Source organism: Phalangium opilio, unplaced genomic scaffold, assembly GCF_054372755.1.
Source record: "Phalangium opilio isolate 3A_F unplaced genomic scaffold, DU_Popi_V2 ptg000209l_1, whole genome shotgun sequence".
NCBI classification, from domain to species: Eukaryota; Metazoa; Arthropoda; class Arachnida; order Opiliones; family Phalangiidae; genus Phalangium; species Phalangium opilio.
The window spans coordinates 10,074,266-10,096,473 of record NW_028324217.1 but is presented as its reverse complement, the minus strand read 5'-3'; the positions used below and the strand labels follow the sequence as shown (position 1 = coordinate 10,096,473).

Here is a 22,208-nt window from a genome sequence, read left to right as displayed (position 1 = left end):
TAATACCTAAAAAGGTGGCGAGTTCAAATCCCGGCCAGTCTACCGAGCTATGGCCGATCTTTTTATGTATAAAATAAGGTTTGTTTAAGAAGTTGGGGTTAGTTGATAAACAGGCGTTAGTCATGAATGACGACTTTTTTTTAACTTTAGCGTCTAATACGTGTTTAGATATATACCCAAACAATACCCAATCAAGTTTTAAAAATTATTTGCATCAACCTCTTAACTTGAGTAGCGATTATGAAGTTGGGCTGGCAGAAATCATATTTCCAAATCATTGGGTGAATATAAGCGAAGAGTTTAACAAGTTTGAAATTCAGGTTGTAAGTGACCCAAACCATGGCAACTATGCAGCTGTTCGAGAGCCTGTTGAATATCAAAAAATAGAGATACCTGTCAATCGTTATACCAAGACCAAAGAGTACGAACTACCCCAAAATTTTGTCGAGCTGTTAAATGATGATGTAAACAGTCATCCGTATTTAAAAGGCAAATTATCTTTTAAATTAGTGAATAAATATAAAGACGGGGCCCTGGGAAAACAGTTAGATACAAACTTTCCCGTTTACCTGCAAGTTTTAGGAGAGGAAAACATACGGTTCAAAATACCAGCTGATTCCCCCTTGACCACGCTATTTGAATTTAAAGAGAATAATTACGAAGATGTTCCATATATATCCAAATATCCTGTATCAAAGCATGCTAAAAATATAAGTTTAAATTACACTAATAATTACGTGGAAATCGAAATTGATAATGTTGGAGATAGTTTTAAAAAAAAATTTGATTACAAGTACATTCCTAAAGCTGCCATTAAACGTAAAACAAGCCACGAGGTTCCGTCGATAAGAAAAAAGCCCCAGCCAGAATATAGACCTGTACCGCCATCTATACCTATTTTACCGCGAACTACGCCTTTTCTTCCGATACCTATTGCTACGACTGAACCCGTAGTATTTGTACAACCACAGCCACCCAAAATAACCCCTCCTCCAAAACGAAAACCTTCACCACCACCCAAAATAACCCCTCCTCCAAAACGAAAACCTTCACCACCACCCAAAATAACCCCTCCTCCACCACCCCCGAGACGCTCCTCTCCGCCACCACCCCCGAAACCTCCCTCTCCTCCACCGGCACCAGCACCACCAGCCCCGAAACAAACCCTACCACTGCCCCCGAGACGCTCCTCTCCTCCACCACCCCCGAAACCTCCCTCTCCTCCACCGGCACCAGCACCACCAGCCCCGAAACAAACCCTACCACCGCCCCCGAAAACCTCTTCGCCGCCACCACCCCCGAAACCTCCCTCTCCTCCACCGGCACCAGCACCACCAGCCCCGAAACAAACCCTACCACCGCCCCCGAAAACCTCTTCGCCGCCACCACCCCCGAAACCTCCCTCTCCTCCACCGGCACCAGCACCACCAGCCCCGAAACAAACCCTACCACCGCCCCCGAAAACCTCTTCTCCGCCACCACCCCCAAAACCTCCCTCTCCTCCACCGGCACCAGCACCACCAGCCCCGAAACAAACCCTACCACCGCCCCCGAAAACCTCTTCTCCGCCACCACCCCCAAAACCTCCCTCTCCTCCACCGGCACCAGCACCACCAGCCCCGAAACAAACCCTACCACCGCCCCCGAAAACCTCTTCTCCGCCACCACCCCCAAAACCCTCCACTCCACCCCTCGCCCCCTTTGAACCATTAACACCCACACCTTCGCCCACACCCCCCTCATCTCCAGAGCTACCCGTATTACCGACTCCCTCCCCACCACCGGTTGATGAAAAACCCTTGTTTCCGCAGCCGGTTGATCCGCCGAAAAAAAAGCCTGAACCAATTATCTCTGAAAAGCCTAAACAAATTAACCCCGAAGATTATGATAACTATAAAATATTGTTCTTACCGCAAACTTTTAGAGCCAGTAAAACGCCAGAGAAAAACGCCGAAGGGCTTTATCGAGCCGTAGCCAACACTTTAGAAAAATTAGTAATAAATAAAATTCAATTCACATATCACGTAGTAGATAATTGGGGCTATGCTATCGTGTATAATTTCAAAACACCGGAATGGGTGGAAATTAAATTTTCTCCCCAATTAGCTAAATTGCTCAACCTCGACCCCGATAAATATTATACCGGAAAGCAGCAATGCGGGCCCTTAAGCCTCACGATACAAGAATATACCATAAATGAAAACAATGCCTATCTAGAATATCGAATCAATAGAACCATTAAGCATTATACCGCCTGGGAGGAACCATGGATTTATTTATTGTTCTTGGTGTCAGGCGAGTTTAAAGCGCAACAATCTTTGGAGGATGATTTTAAAATTTATTATGAAATCGCTGAAGGGCTCAAAATAAGCTCGAACAACCACGATCCTTTAAGATTGCACAATGCTGAATTTAGCGTTATTAAACAAGGAGCGGAGCATTATTTTAGAGTCCATTGTCCGGCAAAAATTGAAATGAAATTTTCGCCGGATTTGCAGGATATATTAAATTTAGAAAATGAATACGTTGGGGGGACGTTTCTATCCAAGAGGCCTCTAGAGCGTAATTTTACGCATTTTAAAACTACTAACAGTACAGGCGTATCATATCGCGTCCACTTTTCATTAATGTATCTTTTTACAAAGACGGAGACAACGAAAATCAAAATACCGGCGGGTGAATATACCTGTGATCTTACCCCGACCGGTGCGGTAATCCCCTTTTCGCTACATTTGAAAGTGATTAACAAATTATTAGAAGTTCAGCAATTTATGACTCGCCGTCATTTTAAAATCTTTATTCTCAAAACGGCGCCAGAAAATAGATACTACACGCGTCTCGAAATAGAGCCAGGTGTTCGCGTATCGGTAGCGGGACCGATGGCCAAGTTATTTAACATTCCCGAAGAGGGAGAAGTTTTGCAACATAGCCACTCGGGTGTAGCGTTGGTGAACCCCCGATTGAGATCAATGACACTGACAGAGGCTAATAATTTTTGGACTAGCGAATACGATGTTGATAGATTTCCAGAAGATCCAAATATGGCTGACCAGCCGTCCCTACCCGGATATCAACAGGATAACCCTCAAGGCAAACGAGTCGACAATTACGCGTGCGAGATTCCTCCCGGGGTTTATTATCATATTAGCGATGTTTTAAGTGCTATGAGCGAAGCCATGTCCCCGACGCATAGGAAAAGTCTAAAATTTACGCAGAATGTAGACGGAACCGTGACGGTTTCAAAATTAAACGATACGGTCTCAATTTTGTTTCCCAAAACAACACCCGGGAGGGGACTGGGACGATTGCTAGGCTTTAGTGCCAATCAATTAGATCGGTATCTTAATAACGAGACTTCGGAGTATCCCGCGGATATCATGAGAGGCGTCGATGCCATGTTTGTCTATACCAATATTATTCGGCAACAGGTAGTAGGTGGTGGTCAAGCCCCTCTGCTACGTTTCATAAAAATGCCGGCTTTTTCGCTGCTAGACGAAGAGAACCAGGAAATATTTAATAATATCGACTTTTATCCAATTTCAACTAGCGATATACAGGAAATTGAAATTGAATTGAAATCCGATTACGGGGAAAATATTCCGTTTAATTTGGGCAAAGTATATATTAAACTGTTTTTTAGGCGTCGACGTCAATAGCCCAGAAGCAATGGTACCTAATAGATACACTCTGTATTTCCAAAGAGGATCCTCCCTTCCGGCTTTACACGCAAACGTTTTCCAATCCGGAGGTCGTTTTAGTGTTGGCGGTATCTTTAATTCTTTATTGCGCAAAATTACACCCTTTATTAGGCCGGCCATTAGTACTTTAGCGTCCGAAGCTGTTGGGTTAACGAGTAGAGTAATTAGCGATGCCCAAAACCCCGGAATATCACCTCGAGAATCGATTAAAAGAAATGTCAAACAATCTATAAATTCCCTACTACATAAAGGCGTGGACCGGTTCGTCAACACTCAAAGCGGGACGGGCCGAAAACGAAAGAGGACTGCTAAAACAAGCCGGAGCAAACGTGTTAAGCGACGCACTAAACGCGATTTTCTAGACTAAACATGTCGACCTACGAAAGTGTTCTTTCCGACTTTGAAGTATTTGAAAAGCCAGTGGTGAATAATAATATTGTTGGGACTAAAACGACTGCTCATTATCCCATTGCCCCACTAACTAATGCTAAATATGTAGAATTTATCATTCCCCCCTCTAACAATTATCATGATTTGACTAAAACTCTTTTGAGAGTAAAATTTCGCGTTTTGCACGAGGACGGCACGGCCGTTCCAGATGCTGAAAAGAAAGTCTCGGTGACAAATTTAATAATTGCCTCGCTATTTTGTCAAGTAGAATTATTTCTCAATGGCGTCGCTGTCCAGCAACCTAATAATATGTACCCATATATGGCCTATTTTAAAATACTTTTAAATTATGGACAAACGGCGGCCAATTCCTGGTTAACTTCTATGTTATATTATTTGGATACCATTATCGAACCGGCGACGGCTTTAGATAACGCCAATATTAACAAAGAAGATAATGGTATTGGTCGTCGCGCTAAACGCGTGGCCCAATCAAAGACGTGCGATGTAATTGGCGAATTATTTTTGGATATGTTCAAAACGCCCAAATTCTTACTAGATAATATCGAGGTGCGAATTAGACTTCATCGAAGCTCCACGGATTTCGCTATTATTCACAATGAGCAGGGCAAAAAGTATAAGATTGATTTAACGGAATGCACTTTGTTTACGCGCGAAATTGAGGTTAATCCCGAACTGCAACTAGCTCACGCCCAGATGTTAAACTCGGGAATAAACGCTCGCTACGAAGTAAACTCTATTGTTATGAAAAATTTCTTAATAACCACCGGAACGCAAGATTTTATTAGGGACAGCTTGTTTACAGGGCAATTACCCTCGCGAACTGTCGTGGCTTTCGTTACTAATAAAAAATTTGTAGGGGAAGCAACTTCCAACCCCCTGGATCTCCAACACTTCAAACTCGATTTCATGCAATTCTCTTTAAATTCGCAAAATTATCCCGATATCCCCTTTACGCCCAATTTTGACGACGACCAGTACGTTAGATGTTACAATTCTTTATTCGAGGGTCTCGAGATATTAGGTCTTGACCGAGGAAATATTATTTCTTACGATTTATATAAGAAGGGCTTTTTTGTCGTTGTTTTTGATTTGAGTAGAGAGCATCTCGCTTCGTTAGGTCTAAATTCCATGCCCCAGACTGGTAACTTGCGATTATCGTTAAGATTTAGCTCTCCGCTAACCGAAAACGTCACGTGCATTGTCATGGCCGAATTTCCAAACAACCAATTAATAATATCTAAAAACAGAGAAATTATTTATAATCACCCCAACGTATAAAAGACTAAAACTTTATAAATACAATATCAGTCGCGAGCCAAGATGCACCAAGTACACACCGTCACGCCAAAGCTCGATATTTGCGTCATTGAATCTATTGAACCTAAAATATTAATTCAAAGATCGGATACGCGTACAAAAACTATATTAAAACCTAACGCCTGGTACGCTTTGTTTCGGTTTCAAAATGAACTCACGTCCTTTTTTGACGGAAAAATACCTCGCTATCATATTTGGTTGCCCGTCAAAGAGCGCATCAAGCTGGAATGCTTCGTCAACTCGAAAGATGAACGTCTAATCGATCTTCGATACTATGAACGAGGTAGCGGCAGTCGTTATTTCCTCAACTTTAGCACCAGCGAAGGATTTAGCCTGAACAAAACAGGATGGCAGACGTTGATCGACTTAAAGCCGTTGATTGACGAGGATCTCAAGGCTAAAGGGATAGCTGTCTGTCGCATGCGCGAATTAATTTTAAACGAGCTCACTACCACCTTGTTTGACGTCACTTCCACTTGCGCCAACGTCGAGTGTCGAAAACAAATATGCCACTCTCAAAGCTGCTCGGAATTTGACACAAATTTCAGCGATCGAGTCGAGCGTAATTTGCACGAAGCGCTGCCTCAACTGGATCGTGAGAAAATTTTGCATCAATTTGAGACCGACCATGGATGGATCGAGGATCAAGAGGATATTTACGCTTATTTTGTCAACAGTTTTGCCGATTTAAAGAATGCCTTGATTTATGGCTATTAAGATAAATGTATTGATATATCGTATTTGCTTAACTGATATTGTTTTTATAAAATACCTTTGCGTGTATTAAATAAAGTTGTTTATTGGGAAACCATTTAGTCGTTATTTATACTTGTCAAGACATGGATGCTAAAATTAGAAAAATTTATTACGACGTGGCAAATCCGGCCGCTTATGGGTCGCTAGCCAGATTACAAAAGGCCTTACCGGACGTGCCAAAAGCAAAATTAATCGCCTTTCTCGAGAAACAGCCCGCCTATACGAAACATCGATTTCGACGTTTCCGATTCAAAACTAACCAAGTGTACGCCTCAACTATCGATGACGTTTTTCAAGCTGATTTGTTGGATCTACCGAAATTAAAACGTTTTAATAAAAATGTTCGCTATGTTTTGTGCGTCATTGACGTCTTAAGCCGCTACGGATGGACAGTACCTCTTAGAAACAAAACATCTGGCGAGGTTATCGAAGCTTTTAAAAAAATATTTCGAGAGAGGATCCCTTTAAAAATATACACGGACTACGGTGGGGAATTTAGTTCGCGCAACTTTGCCTCCTTCTTGAAACGAAACAATGTCCAAATACATTTTGCCCGGAGTCAGCATAAGGCTAGTTTAGCGGAACGCTTTATTAGAACAATTAAGGAACAAATTGCCCGGGTTATTACGGCCACGGGGAATAAAAATTACGTTAAATATTTACCTTTAATTACTCAAGCTTATAATGAACGGGTTCATTCAACTACTGGAATTGCACCGGTTCATGTTAATATAGATAACGAATCAATCATTTGGAATAAACTGTACGGGAAATCAAACGGAATTAATCGATACGCACCGAGGCTTAAAGTTGGCGACTACGTGCGTCTCTCTATAGCTAGTAGAGTATTTAGAAAAACCAGCTCGGGAGGCACCTTTACTGACGAAATATTTCGCGTTGTTGACGTCATACCCAGGTCACCACCCGTCTATCGCGTAGCGGATTTAAAGGGGGAGCAAATTTTGGGTGTTTTCTACGGCGCCGAACTACAAAAAGTCTCGTTACCCGAGACGGGTCTTGTCAAGAATAAATTATGAACACTTCGCAAATAAACGCTCTCTTAACTTGCGACAAAAGAACGCGACCCTACTATTTAGGATGCTTCCCAGTAAACAGACTCCCAGAACGGCCAAAAAGCTCCAAATTTTGCTTTATATTCAATAATGAAGCAGCTGGAGAGGCTGGAGAACATTGGATAGCGTGCTTTTCTAACAATGACACGGTGGAAATGTTTTGCACTTACGGAAATTCGCCGCGATACTATAAAGTTAATTTAAAACGATACGGGAAACGAGTTGTTTACAATAAACAACAAATTCAACATCCATTTTTTCAACTGTGTGGCGTCCATTGTTGTCTGTACCTAGCACTCCGCTGTAAGGGCGTAGCTAGAAAGACGATATTAGACGCCATCTATGACCAGAATCTTAAACTTAACGACTATGTCGCTTTATTATATTTATCTTTACATTTAAAAAAACATGTACACAGATATTGTTCGCAATAAAACAATTTTTTATTTGTCTAAATATTACATTTTTTTTTATTAATCAATATCGCGCCATTTATTATGCCTCTTTCTCCTCTCGTTAGATGGAACCAGCGGTCCTAAGTTTTGGAGTTCGTCTTTCTTCTTCCGAGGTTTTTTCTTTTTTTTCTTGTTTTTCTGTTTAGCGGAGGCCGTCTCAAACAGGTTTTCCAAGTCCGTTAAATTGTCCCCGTTTTCCTCCGCTAAATTCTCTTGTTCATCGACAATTTCCTCTTGTAAATCGTCGTCACGATTTGCATAACCGACAGCTCCTTCTTCTAGCTCTCTTTTTGGCGTGAAAAATGTGTTTTGCAAATGATTTGCAAGAACTTCGGCTTGCCGTTTCACCATATCTCCAACATAAGTCGGCCCAAATTGTTGGTAAAAATCTTCTGGTGTTGGTGTCCCCGCAGTCGTTTCGCTTTTTAAAACCTTTTGCCGAGGCTCGGTTCGTTTAGGCGTAGTAAAAGAACTGCCCGAAGCGCTTGTTGTCGGTGATGACGTGGCATAGCTCGGCCATGACAATTGTTTTTTTCGCGGGGGCATTTTAGGGGTGACCGGTAATGGCGGCGTGGGGACATTAGACATTGCCTGTGTTACGACCTCAAATTTAGGTAAAGGAATTTGTTTCTCGATACTTAAATATTTCTTAAAAGCGTCTAAATATTTATATAATTTATCGTAGGCATTCAATGGCGATTTTAAAATATCCTCAATCTCTCGGTCCAAAGCAGAGTGCTCTTGGGCAGCTGTTGAAGTTACTGCGCTAGCGGGCACGAGAACCATTTGTTTCATAGTTTAGCAGCTATGGCTTGGACAATCGAAGGCAAGATTGCGGCAAGCAACGTCGTAAGAAAACCACCTGATTGCTGCAACAACAGCTTTTTTTTGCTTTTCTGCGACAAGGTACTTGATCCGAGTTGTCTAATAATTTTCTTGTACTTTGCTAGCTTTTTCTTGCGATCTTTACTCAAATAAATGCCCCCGCCCTTTAAATTCTTACAAATTGTCTGAATGCTCTTTAATTGAGGCGCGCTACTATTGTTTAAGAGGGTTCGCCGTTGTTTACAGCTAGTTTGACGCAAACTCTGTAAATAAGGGACAAATTTGGCAAACTTGGTCGAGGGACGCGCTACGACGAGCCGGGAGCGTTTTGCTGATCGACGTTTAACGCGTGGGGCCATTATTCAAATGACAATTAAATTTAATCGACATAGACATACATAGGTGATTCGTGAGGTAGAACTCGCGACCTTAATCGTAAATTTTCCGGAGTTTCTTGTTTTAAATCAATTAACAAATAGCTATAGGGTTCTCTAGTGGCTAGTCTGTACGCCTCCGTAATACGCTTCGGGTTATCTGGACTTATTTGTTGCGCTAAATATCTAATAGAGGCGACATCTCGAGGATTTTTCATTATTATAAAATAGGAAGAGTTTTGAGAAATTATCCGCGATTGGCTACCCTTGGGAAACAGTTGTTGAGTAATAATAATAACCGTATACCCTAAATGATGCGACGTCACGCACACTAAATCGGCAATATGAGTTTGTTTAAATAATTGGCTAGCTAAGTCGTCTAGTATCAAGTAGGAGTCGCGATGAGTCTCCCAAAAATCCGGATCCGCCGTTGGCAAGCCTTGAATAAATTGAATTCCCGGAATCAATTGTTTCAATTTTTCGTAGTTTGGCTGCCAGGCGGCGTAGCAATAAATAACCTTTTTATGCGGCGGGTCAAACATAAGCTGATGATTTTGCAATAAGTTACTTAAAAGAAAACTCTTCCCCGCTTGCGTTGGCCCCACGATTAGAAACTGAGCGGGTGTTTGGAACTTTAAAGAATGCGAGACTGACTCGGTCGAATTCATTTTAAATAATAAGCATTTTATTATTGTTGACAGGTTATTTATATTAAAAAAACATAAATATTTAAAAAACATTAATAATCAAAAAAATTAATACACTATAAACCCAAAAACCCCAAAAACCCCCAAAAAAAAAACCCTTACATATTTTTTTTTTAAAAAAAAACAATATACACAAAACCCTTTTACCCAAAAAAAAATCCCTATTAATTAATTGTTTTTAAAAATTGTTTTTCAAAGTTCGTTATCCTTTGGCGAAAGCGTTGGTCGTTGATCAGGTCAAAGTTCACGCGAGACTCGGAGGGTAGTTGGTACACACGCACTACAGAAGAAAACACGACGGATTTATGCGCACGCGCACTTTTTCGGTTCCCGACCGCTCGTTGTTGATGGCTGGGCATGTTTGGATTAGAGGCTCGCAAACATCCTCGCCCTCGCTGGTCGGGAATTCGGGAAACCCCTGACGCAGTGGTTTGTTGTTGCACGGTTTTTTGGAAACCATCGGACACGATGGGCTGTGTTTCCGATGTTCCCTCGATGGATGGTCCGTGCAACGCCACTGGTACAGGGCAATGCCGCAAAAGGCGCAGCGCGTCGTCTGTGTTTCTACATCTGCAAGATAGAAACCGTCTTTGGCCAGGGCTTCGATAGGAACGCAAGATTCCCACAAGCCCTCAAAAGTATGTCTTCGCCTAGCCTCGTAATTCATGCGAGAGAGATGTTGAAGCGGGTGTTGCCTCTTTGAAACCGTAGGGTCGACTGGTTGTCAAATCGGCGTTCAACAATCTCTTATTCGAGGTTTGGCGAAATCTTTTGGTAATTTTAACGGCCTCTAGCTGCAGCTTGTATTTATCCCGTTTAAAATTAAAAGGGACATTGACTGTAACTTCCTTTTCCGGATTCATCGCTACACTTTCAAAGGTTTCAAAGTCAAGTTTTTCAAGATTTTCTCGATTTAACGTCAACCCTTTAATTTTCTTGACTTCTTTTCCTTTGCTAGTGCGAAACGAGTAACTTTTGGCACCGGTACTACAAAAGGAAGTTATATAATCACCGCCGAGTTCGTCCGCCCAGCAACCAATATGATTGCCAGTTGGAATGTCAAACTTTCCCGGTAGATGGCGGTAGATTATCGAGTCGGTGTCACAATACAAGGCTGCGCGGTCTAATTGAAGCAGCATCTTGTTCAATTCGAGTCGCCCGTAGCACGAGACGAAGCTCCCCACAATGGCCGACCCCAGTTTGTAGTCCGAAACGTAATCGCTTTTGGCTTTGTACGATAAAAGAGCGATCGACTCCGTAACTGGCCGTAAGTCGACTAATTCCAGAGTGTAATCGCTCGCGTATCGTATCAATTCGTAATAATTGTTGATAAAGATGCTGCGAATCTTTCCCGTATTCAGAGCCATGCGACCCCAAAGAGAATTTAAATTAATTTTAGCGATATTACGCAGTGAAGGATTTGATTGAATATCCGCCACGGTCAGAGAAAGCTTTTCATTCTTGTTTATATCAGCGATATACGCCTCTTTTTGCAGAGGCGTTTGCGCGTGAGCGGGAAATCCGGAATTCTTCACTTTTAGGGCGATAAAATCAGTCATGTACTGGGCGAAGAAATATTCCGTTTTTGGATAATGGTACACCTCGAATATATCGAGGAGTTTATATCCATGCTCCATAGCGGCATAGACTTCAACCGTTGGCCAGACTGATTCGAAAGCCCTTTCGTTGACAGTGTGATCGCAGATTTCCGCTCGCAATTCTAGACACGTGCGACAGAGGGCGTAGGTTAATTTACCACCGCTGCGGAAGGGAATTAAGGGGATGTGGAGATCTTGAGGGGGAAGCAGACGACAACTCATAACGCCAAAATACCACCCTGGCGATTTGTCAAAATCTCTGCTATAGATTATGGGGTGGCCGCTAGGGTACGGACAATCGCGACAAACTTTCGGGTACAAAGAAATAATATCCTTGTAGAAAATTTTCTCCTCACCTTGCACGTGGCAGTTAAGAACAAAATTTTCCGTCCGTCCCCCATAGAGAGCGCTACGGGCTGATATTTGAGGTCGAAAAGTTAAACTTTTGCAGAAAGCCTTTGCTTCGGCGTTTTCTTTTAAAAGCTTAGCAAATTGACACTCAAAGATCGAGGTATATTCATACCCAACCATCTTCTCTTTAATAAACAGCTCTCTATCTAGGGTCCGCTCGTACAGAAATCTGTTGCTGGCTTTGAGTTGGGTATTGTAGGCATTAAGTTTTTGGCATGGACAACCGTGAAAGTAGCAACCGTGGAAATCGTAGATTTTGGGAGGAGTTTCGCTATAGCCGTCGACTAAATAGCGACCCACGCGGTACTCGCCCCCGTAGCTTAAAGCAGTGCGCAATTTTATATTTTCAGTTTTCTCCACCCAAGCGAGATATTTTAAGCTAATTTGACTGTGATTAAATTTTGCGTTATAGCCGTTAGAAGGAACAATACCCATGCTGTAAGGTTTATAGTAATTGTTAAGATAAATAGTGGTTAGAGCACCCGCCAAAGTAATATTTTTTAAGCAGAAAGGGTCTAATTTGGTTAGATCTACGTAAATTTTTCTAAAAGCTTCGACGCCTTGTCTCAGGACTTTGACGTCTTGAATGCAATATTTAATAAGCTCCTCTTTGATGTTGTAAATAGATCCTTCCATTGACGCGTACCAAGTTTGAAAATCTCGATAATCATTGGCTTTCATTTGAGCTACGTTAAAGTACGAAGCTTCAGGGATGACGCCAATGTAATTAAGATTTTCTTCGGTATGAAAATCAAATGGAAAGAATCCTTTCGCCACATCGCCGAGGCTAAACATGCTGGTGAAATTACGCAGAGGTTGACTAATGTAATTAAAGCTATCGAGGAATCTAATTTGCGGTCCCTCGAGATGAATCATGAGAATTTTACTGCCGTCAAAAATAACGGCAGGGGTGACGTGTCTATGGACTAAAGCGTTAAGAATTAAGAAGTTATCAAAAGCTTTCGCGTAATGAGCTACGACTTGAGTGTTAGTAAAGCGCGGTTGGTACGTTTTACGTTTCTGTCCAGTCAAAACTACCTGCTCGACGCTAAATAAATAATTTAAAAATTGCTCGACGCAATTGGCGCCGTAAAAAATTTTGGTTTCAAAGCCAGCTTCAGTCTCTACGTCGCAAACTAGTAAAATGGGGACGTGGATATTATTTCTAAGAATAGTCTCAATGTCGTAATAAATAAACCGCGAGGCTTTCATTTTGGTTTCCAAAGGCATAACAAAATGTTCACCTGGCGGATGAACTATTTTACACTGAGAGCATTCGGGATTGCAGTCGTGGTCGTCACCCATCAGTCGCCCACATTCTAAACATCGTTTTTGGCTCGCGCAGGTGCCATTAAGTAAATGAGTTTCGTAGCAGGGGCCCGGGAAAAAGTAGCGGTGGCATTCGTCGCAACGTTTTAAAGCATCCTCGTTAGTTAAATGAAAAGCTTCTCCTTGACACCGCAAACATATATAAGGTTTTGTATCCTCGGGGCATTTATGCTCTTTTAACAATTCACGTTTGTAAAATGATTTCAAGCATAAATTGCAAGAGGTAACACCGCCCATCATGCCGTGCCAAGTTTTCGCGGGGTGGATATGGTCGCCAATTTTTAATAAATAGATAAATTTAGGAGCTTGGGGTCCTTTGAAAAATATGGTAAAATTATTCGCAGCATCAACGATTACGATTCGATAATGGGGAACTAAATAATTTTGAAATTTTTGAATATCTTCTAGAGTAACGAAACCTTCGGGGACTCCGGCTTTTCGGTGCAAGATTTTCGCAATATTGCCCACGAGGGTGCTATTGCGTTTCAGTTTGTCAAAATTGTTCTGGTTAAAGGGAGGACCTTGCTTATTTTGTTGATAAAAATTGCGATCGGCCATCTCTTTACCCAGAACTAAACTCCGAGCAAAACAGAGATTATCATTATTCTCCATAAAAATAAATTGGTTATTTTGCTTAACGAAATAATCCAAATTAACCAAAGTTCTATTTTTTATGGATTTATAATAAGTCCCTATATTTGCATCGAGGTTTAGAAAAATAATGTCAAACTGAAAATCTTCCCCATTAAAGACAAAGTCCCGACTAGATTGCGTTACTCTATAGATGGTGCGCATAATTCGCTTACTGGTGAATTTGTCAATTTTTATAAATTTAATATTAACGGGGGTCGTTAATCCGGGGGAGCTTAAAACAAATCGAACCCGATTATACCCGGGATTCTCGGTTACTAATTTACGTATAACTTCGTCGAGAATTTTTCGAAAAATTCGAAAAAAATCTCGCGTTGGAATGTCTTCCAGATTTTTGAAAGCTATACGCAAATCGATTTGTTTACAATGCCACTTGCGACTCGTTTTGTCAATCTGTCGCTCAATTGTGTAGTACCGGTTTACCTGTGCGTGTTCCTCTCCTCCACTACCCTCCGAGTCACTCCCGCTGCTGCCGCTGCTCGAACTCATTTTTTGAATCTCTATCAGAAATAAAAAAAATTGGCACAAAATTTTGGTTTGTAAATTTATTGTTAATAAGATACTTACTTTGCTTGGCGGCTGCTGCGTGGCCTGCGCGTCACCCTTTATGTCTTCCACCAACCGGTGGAAGGCGTTGAGGAGCTTGACCGCCTCTTTATCTTTCCCGTCAACGACTCGTTTCAGCCGCTTGTGGCTGCACTCCCAAAGCTTGTCGGCTTGGGAGTCTTTTATATCCTTAAATTTGTAGACACTTATGTCTACAAAATAGTCCCCTTTTCGCGGGGGGACTCGCGTCTCGAAGTATTGACCGTCGCTCCTCAGACGGTAAGACCCTTCAATGCCGTGAATGCCCACGACGTGTTTTTGTAGTACGTCTTGGACGAACGTCTCGTCGTCCGAGTCGATTAACACCTCGACAGGGTTGGGCTTCAAAAATTGAGTTATGGTCCGCTTACCACTGCTGGTTCCGGCTCGATCCCCAGGAGAAGACGGTGGAGAGTCAAACATAGACTGTGATTCTTGAGGATATTTGCTACTCATGGCTGGATTGATTGTGAAAACCCTATGCCCATGCTCGAGCTTTTATACCCAAAATCTCAGGGGCATTTTTTTTTAAAATACAGGCCCAGATATGGTTTTTTATAACACAATTTTATTCTATTCGTATTAAGAGTTTAAAAAATATAATTATGTCTGATATGCTATTTTTTAATTTAACCTAAAATGCATTTTTTATTTACGAGTTGATACTAGAGATTATGAAGTATGTTACCATAAATACCCATATAAAAAAGACCTCTCTAGTTTAATATTAATATACATTTATTTAGATTTAAATCATGTTAAAAAAAACAATTCCCGTCCCTCCCAAAGTAATTAGTTTTAACCTTCACTAATAAATTGTTTTTCTTATATAAAGCGATCTCGTGAGAATTATTCAAATTATTCGAAACACGCCTAAACAAGCTTTTGCATACGAATAATATTTTATCCCCTTAGGCATTTATCAAAGTAACTTCTTTTTAACCTTCGCTAAAGGGTTTTTTATATAACACGATCTCGTTTGAATTATTTAAAACACACCTAGACAACTTTTTTGCATACGAAAAAAAATTAGACCTCGAAGAGATTTTGTAATTTTATGCTTATATATCTAATTAACTTTTTGCTATTTATTGAATTTTAAGAATCTTGAAAGTATTGCCTAGACACTATTAGATTTGACCTCGCTAATTTTGTATATAAGCCCCAAGTTTCAAAATGAAAGTTATCAGTTGTTTAACTTCTGTTTCTGAAACACTATCCCAAAAACTTTAAGATGTCTTTCTCTACCGCTCCTCGTTTGCCCTGCCTGCCCGTGATCAAAATCCATCCGGCAGCGCTTACTCCCCGTCGTGCCACCCCCCAGTCGGCCGGACTGGACTTATATTGTCCAGTGGATACCGTAATCGACCCTCACGGTATCAAAATCGTGTCGACTGGGTTAGGCGTGATGCTGCCCGAGAACAGCTACGGCCGCATTGTTGGCCGTAGCAGCTTAACAGCCCAAGGGCTGTTTGTCGCCGAGGGGACGATAGGTATGTTTATTAGTTATTTTATAGTGCGTAAAAGTATAATAATTCTTAACACTAATAGACGCCGACTATCGGGGACCCATAAAAGTCGTCGTCGCAAATGTCGGGGAAACCCCCTACGTTGTCAAGCGGGGTGATCGTTTCGCCCAATTGATCGTGACGCCGGTTATATTGCTAAGACCGGTGGAAACGGCGGTAAATATTTTCAATTTTTTAATTTAAGTTTTAACATGTGACACATTTTTTAATTTAGAATTCAACTTGTAACATGTTTTTATGTTGTTTCTAGACTTTAACCCCGACGTCACGCGGCAGTGGGGGGTTTGGGTCGACTGGTGTTTAATCTTTTTAAATGGTGGTGGGTTTTTTCATATAAATATTTGTTATTGTATATATTATATTGTTTGTTATTAAAAATTTTTATTTCTATATTTGTTATTCTTGTCAGACTTATAATTATAGGCTTATTTTCTAACTCCACCTTAATTAGCCTATCCAATGATATTATCTCTTTACTTACGCTCCGCCTAATGTGACAAATAGGATCCAATTAAAACTGCCGCTTAAATCTCTAGTATGTTACATATAGCACGTACTAGCAATTTAAATATCATTTGCTATCATAGCCCTCGCAATATGTTGTGCCTCATTTTCTTTTTTGTTTACGGGTTAATAGTCAACGTTTTGTTAACTCTTTACGAAATTGAACGGCGAAGCAGAAAACAATTAGAAAATAAACCCAAACGTCCCTCCGCCGATTGCACTTCCGAGTCAAATAACGATACAGGGTCAACGTGAAAAATGAACTCTTTAAAACATGTTTGTTTATCCTTGTTGGTTGTTGATTATTTTGTAATATATATTCTGTATTTATTTATCACCCATATCTGTACATCTTATAAAAAGTAAATATTTGATGTCTTAAAATCTGTGCTTTTATTAACTTTAGGCTTACAGAGAAAAAAGGGTAACACCCAATGTTAGCAAGCCAGGGAATGACGTCAAGGTTGACTATAGGTTTAGTTTTGGTTTAAGTTAAGAAGATGATGTCATGGGAGGGATGAAACTAGCAGCTCGGGCTAGTCCAGACTTGTCTGAAAAGTTTGGTTTGAGTTTGCTGGATGGGGAGAGGGCGGCCATCTTGGGGTGGCGGCCATCTTGGATCTCTGCGAATCTAGGTAGTCCCTACTACTCTCGCGCTATAGCTAAATTACCGAGATTTGTTTTAAACGTATCTAGTTCTTCGATAACCTTACTCAAATCCATATTATACCTTCAAATACCTTTTAAAACATTATCAGCTACTCTGTCCTGACTACAAACAGAAATCGAGGAAGTTCTAGCATACACAATAGCAGACGACGGTAACTGCGAATTAACACAAGACCTACTTTAAGGGAGTGAACAGGCCCAGTATAGCTACGCCAATAAAACGGTCAACTACGGCGAAACTCTGATGACTCGCGACTTTTGGCCATTTTCATACTTTTCCTCTCATCCACTTTTGGTAACGGTATTAAATTAAAATAAGGCATCAGGCATTGTCATTAAATGTAAAATAAATTCCAATTTTTGCTAACATTCATACATAAAGTAATGAAATTTTTACACAGTGTAATACCAAAAGCACATAGATTACAACACTATGTGCGATTTCTCGATCGATTTGAGAGCATTTCAATACTAGTTGGGAAACCAAAATAAAGCTCTCCGAGTCGAGACGTATTTAAGAGGTTTTTCTTAAATAATTAAATATAATTGATATTAATTATTTTAATCGTCATTAATTTACCTTAACCCTAGTTAAATCGTTTTAAGAAACTTTATTGCTAAAATCATTTTAAACATAGCTATTGTTGACGTTTGAATACCAGCGTATGCCTCTTTAATAATTTTTGGAAATTTATGGCGATATTTCTCGGAACCCTAGCCGATCGCCCCGTAAATATTTACCCTAACGATGATAATGGAGTAGAAGCTAATATCATGAATTTATTTATTAACATGAATATATATCTGCATTGACTAGTTGAACTACATATTCAGGGATGGGAGGGGCTTAGTTTGAGTGACGTCAGAGGATTTCTGTCGGTTTGTTTTTAAAGCTAAAGCTCTTGTCACGCGGAAGGCTAATTATGCTTGTAAATTGATCAACTACCGAATTAATTTAACTCCAACAGCAGGGAAAAACCAGCATCATCAATTAGTAGTTTACTTTCAACCGTTACATTAATTTTCATAATGGCCAAGGCTTAGCACTTTACCAACAGTTTTCAGTTTCAGATTAGGAAAAACCATTGCAGGCACTTATTATAATTTCCTTTAAAAGATCAATATCACTTTCGGACATCGTGTTGAGATATTTATTCACGTATCGGCGATCACTTTTAATATTCAGTTGACGCACTTTGGTGAACCTAACCGAAAATTGTATCCCTCATACAATTTTGTTAAACTGGTCGTCTGCTGTTCGAACTTCCAGGTGTCTCGATTTTGATTGGCTACCGCGATGACGTTAAACGCGTATGTAATAGAAAGGTCCCTCCCATCCCTGAATAACATGATAGAAAGGCTAATGATACACATAAACAGGGTGTTTCTGATAAGTCTGCCATAAATCAAGGGGCGTGTTCTTTGGGTCAAACTGAGTGGAAAGTGTCAAAGAACATGGGGTGTACAAGAATTTGCAACGAAGATATGGCCCCCCAAACATTGGCCCCTAAAACAAGAAAATATTCGAATATGTAGACTAAAACAAATTCAGCCTTATCAACTTGTTTAGAAATAATGAGACAATTTCAATAGTTTCCCTCTAACATCGTTATTGAACTTTCACCTGGCAGAAGTGTATTAAATGAGTAGAAGTATGCCTACTCTAGTAAAGTAAATTCAAAGTATCATGGTACCTTTCGGTTGGTATTACTTTTATTCTTAACAAGTTAACATGGACGTTACAGGTATTGTTCAAAATGTCCACCAACGGCGTTAAGACAAACATGAACCCGTCTTTCGAAAGATTCTTGGACATGTTGGAAGATTCCTGGCATGTTCCTGATTGTTTGACAACCTTCAATAATTCGTCTTCGCAAGTCTTCCTCATCACGGACTTCATTCTTGTACACGATGTCTTTGAGATGACCCCAAAGATAGAAATCGCACGGATTTAAATCCGGAGATCTGGCTGGCCACGCAACTGGTCCTCCACGCCCAATCCACCTCAAATTAAACGTAGCATTAAGATGTTCTCTAACTGCACGGCTGAAATGTGGGGGTGCCCCGTCGTGCATAAACCACATGTCACGAAGTAATGCTAACGGTATGTCCTCGAGTAGTTCAGGTAAAGTGTCTCTTAAGAACGTGAGATATGCTTCACCATTTAGTCTGGGTGGAAGAAAATGCGGACCTAGTAAATGATTACCGACAATGCCGCACCATACGTTTAAAGAAAATTGCTGTTGGTGACTTCTAACACTAGTTGCGTGTGGGTTTAATTGGCGCCATTCGTGGTGGTTGTGATAGTTCAGAATTCCATCCCGGGAAAAATGTGCCTCGTCGGTTACTAAAAGGACCCGTGGAAATTGATTGTCCTCTACTCTGGCCAAAAACCACTCGCAAAAGTCGATGCGTCTTGGATAATCTGCCGGGTTAAGAGCTTGCACCTTTTGAATATGATACGGGTGAAACTGATGTCCGCGGAGAATTCGCCAGACCAAAACGTGATTAACATGTAATTGTCGTCCAACTTGTCTGGTACTTGTCGAGGGGTCCTCATCGAACATGGCAAGGACGTCTTCCTCGATTTCCTCCATGTCTTCTGGAATGTCTCGCTCTCGAACGTTGTTGGGTTGTACTTGTCCGATGTCCCTCAAGCGCCTGGTCGTGCTATGAGCACACGTCCACTGGTCCAAAACCAGTTTATTAATTGCTTGGACTAGTTTTTTAATTCAAAAAGTGGGGTTTACTGGTCCTCGGGACCAGTATATTAATTGCAAATCTATAGGAGAACAAAGGCTGGGACCACTCCGGAGACCAGTTTATTTTTTTTATTATTATTATTATTAGAGGTATCTGGGCCAAGTGGGAGTAGCCGAGAGGCTTTCCTCGGGCCCGTCGTATTGACATAGCAAGAATACAATGTTGAGGATTAGTTATTGGTTAAGAAATATGTGTAGAGATTGTACATGGTGTTATTTTTTTTTTTTTTGTCCGGACATTGCTTAAGACCCACGTGGGTTATCGTAGCGTCATGAGTTGATATACACGGCCCCAGTGTAGGCGACCCAGACTTTGATCACCAGCTCGATGATTTTCCTATCGCCGACCATAGTGCGTCGAAGGACCTGATGGAGCGAGAGGCGGCGTTGCGGGAGCAGATCTTGGATTTTGGTATGGAGCGTTCTGTATCGTGGGCAACAGCATAGGATGTGTTCAGTAGTGTCTAAAGTGTGACACCAGGCACAGTTTGGGCTCGAAGCTTTGTGCAAGGCAAAGAGACGTTCCTTCGTCATCCAACGGCGACAGTGGAGGCGGGCAAGGATGGTTTCCTGGGGGCGGGGAAGGCGGAGCCCCGTTACGTGGTCTATATACGGGTGAAGCCGGTAGTTAGCCTGAATGAGCCCTCGCGGGAGCCTGCCCAGTTTAGGAGGAACCGTTCTCGGCGGAGCTTAGTGAAAGTGCGTTTTAAAGTCTGTTGAGTATAGGGGAGCCAGTAATCAGGTACGCGTTGGTCTCTCTCGAGGGTCACCTCTCGTTCCCGGGTATGTCAACATGGGCCGGGCACCAGATCAAGGTGACCGTTTGCGTGCCAGTCGCAATCATCTGTTGGATAGTAGCCGCCAGGTGGTTTTGTGGGTGGCTTTGTAATAGGAGTCGAAGAGCCGCTTGGGAGTCCGTAGCTAGTATCACTTGGGGATGGGGGAAGTCCTGAGCGAAGCGGAGGGCGAGAAAAATTGCGAGGAGTTCACACTGCGTTATATCGTGTAGGCCGTTGACCGTGTAGGAGGCGTCCAAATTGAGCGCGTCAAACACTATCCCCAAGCCGTTCAAAGGAGCCCCAGGCCTGCAGGAGGCATCCGTGTACCATATCAAAGGCTGGGCGGTTGTGATGGCTGAGTGCAAGTGACCGAGGAAGTCCTGACGAAGAGCAGCTTGGGGAGTGTCCCCCTTCACATTGGCGGCCCGGATGTTGATGATATTGGGGAGACCAGTTTATTATTTAGAACACTGGGGGCTCACTGGTCCCAAGGACTAGTTTAAAAATTATCCTTATTTCTAAGTCTGGTGAAGACGCTTATCTGTACAACCATAGCCCACTCGATCCGCGCTCCTCCCGGACCCTGCGTGATCGAGTGGGCTATGGTACAACGCAAGAGGGGACGTAGTCATAGCGACAGAGGTAAACACCAATTACGTATTTTTGGCCCTCCTTGTCAGCAACGTCACCAATACGTAGTTTTAGTGAGCCAATAAGATAATTTAATTTTTTGGTTACGTGTTGAAGGAAGGGGCTATATACTCGGCTGAGTCGGCTATGAGTCGGACTGCAGTAAAGGCCAAACGTTGTGCATTCCGTCTAAAAAACAAATAAATCTATCCCTGTATACACAAATTAATTTTAATCAAATAGCCATTTAGTGTTCGCCCGCGGTTCGTTTCCAAATAACATTCATATCACAATTAACTTCGTCATCGCGAAATTAGGCTGTTCTAACCAGGCGTTGCTTTTTTCGAGTCTCTATGACGTTTCACTTACGTCACTTCATGACAAGCTCTCAGTAACCATTGACAAAGTTTTGGAACATATCTTATGAACTTATGCAAGAACTCGCATAAAACCTAAGCCATCTGGGTCGTTATACCTTAGCCAATATGGCGGCAATGCAACCCACCTGTAATAGTAGAGCACCAATAGAACCTTTTCAAGAGCCTGGTGTTTTGACCACCTGGTTTCCTTTATTCGGAACTATTATATGTGGATCCAATGACGTCAGATATGGCTTCAAACCAAAGAACTTTAGGTGGACAGCTAACTTCGAAGCTCTATATAACAACTTTGGATCCACATGCCACCCAAGGTCAAGCGGACGATACCGCGACCCCCTCCCTCTTTTGAATAGGGTCCATTATATTTTATATAAAAACTTCAACGAACCTGAAGGTATGCAGGATGTCTTGTACAACAGGACAAGCTTGTTTATAATTTCTCTCCCTCGCGTAACCATCATTGTGATAATGAATTAAGTCGTCCAAATACTCAAACACCTTCAAGTCGCTTTCGCTTAAAAAAATTGCAAAATAGAGATTTACCATAAAAAGCAACCTCGTAGGCGCAAATGTTAAACATGTCCATGCCATCAGCTGCAATTCAAACATCTCCAAATAAATTAAGATCTTTCATTAAGTCGTAATTACGAGAATGCATAAATAGTAGCAAGAGAAATATATAATACTTCTCTTCGAGAGAAGTGTACCACAAAGCGAGGTAATTGTAACACCATTCTTCCCAACATCACAGTTAACATTTGG

The 22,208-nt window shown here is 41.5% G+C and overlaps 4 protein-coding genes across 7 annotated transcripts in view; 2 read left to right on the top strand and 2 right to left on the bottom strand.

Annotated features, from left to right (window-relative positions):
• Nucleotides 1-22,208, top strand: part of LOC149619049 (uncharacterized) — a 58,513-nt gene that overhangs the window by 22,188 nt on the left and 14,117 nt on the right. The window lies entirely within an intron of this gene.
• On the bottom strand, nucleotides 3,511-8,508 carry LOC149619054 (uncharacterized). 3 transcript variants are annotated; one of them, XM_089855460.1, is made up of 11 exons: nucleotides 7,429-8,508; nucleotides 6,849-6,946; nucleotides 6,582-6,755; nucleotides 6,354-6,496; nucleotides 6,202-6,275; nucleotides 6,090-6,139; nucleotides 5,885-6,017; nucleotides 5,588-5,762; nucleotides 5,413-5,493; nucleotides 5,163-5,349; nucleotides 3,511-3,838 (listed from the first exon to the last, which is right to left on the bottom strand). In XM_089855460.1, the coding sequence occupies exon 1, from the start codon at nucleotides 8,506-8,508 to the stop codon at nucleotides 7,732-7,734; it is 777 nt and encodes a 258-aa protein (XP_089711586.1). In that variant the 3' UTR covers nucleotides 3,511-3,838; nucleotides 5,163-5,349; nucleotides 5,413-5,493; nucleotides 5,588-5,762; nucleotides 5,885-6,017; nucleotides 6,090-6,139; nucleotides 6,202-6,275; nucleotides 6,354-6,496; nucleotides 6,582-6,755; nucleotides 6,849-6,946; nucleotides 7,429-7,731. The 3 variants fall into 3 exon arrangements, with proteins under 3 accessions (XP_089711586.1, XP_089711585.1, XP_089711584.1); XM_089855459.1 differs by having other exon boundaries at nucleotides 5,588-6,017; nucleotides 6,582-6,771; XM_089855458.1 differs by having other exon boundaries at nucleotides 5,588-6,017.
• LOC149619053 (uncharacterized) lies at nucleotides 13,502-14,716 on the bottom strand. Its single transcript, XM_089855461.1, has 2 exons — nucleotides 14,176-14,716; nucleotides 13,502-14,108 (listed from the first exon to the last, which is right to left on the bottom strand). The coding sequence occupies exons 1-2, from the start codon at nucleotides 14,647-14,649 to the stop codon at nucleotides 14,094-14,096; spliced, it is 489 nt and encodes a 162-aa protein (XP_089711587.1). The 5' UTR covers nucleotides 14,650-14,716; the 3' UTR covers nucleotides 13,502-14,093.
• On the top strand, nucleotides 14,828-16,610 carry LOC149619052 (uncharacterized). The gene is made up of 3 exons (XM_089855098.1): nucleotides 14,828-15,686; nucleotides 15,745-15,878; nucleotides 15,973-16,610. Exons 1-3 carry the CDS (start codon nucleotides 15,428-15,430, stop codon nucleotides 16,024-16,026), a joined length of 447 nt encoding a protein of 148 aa, XP_089711224.1. The 5' UTR covers nucleotides 14,828-15,427; the 3' UTR covers nucleotides 16,027-16,610.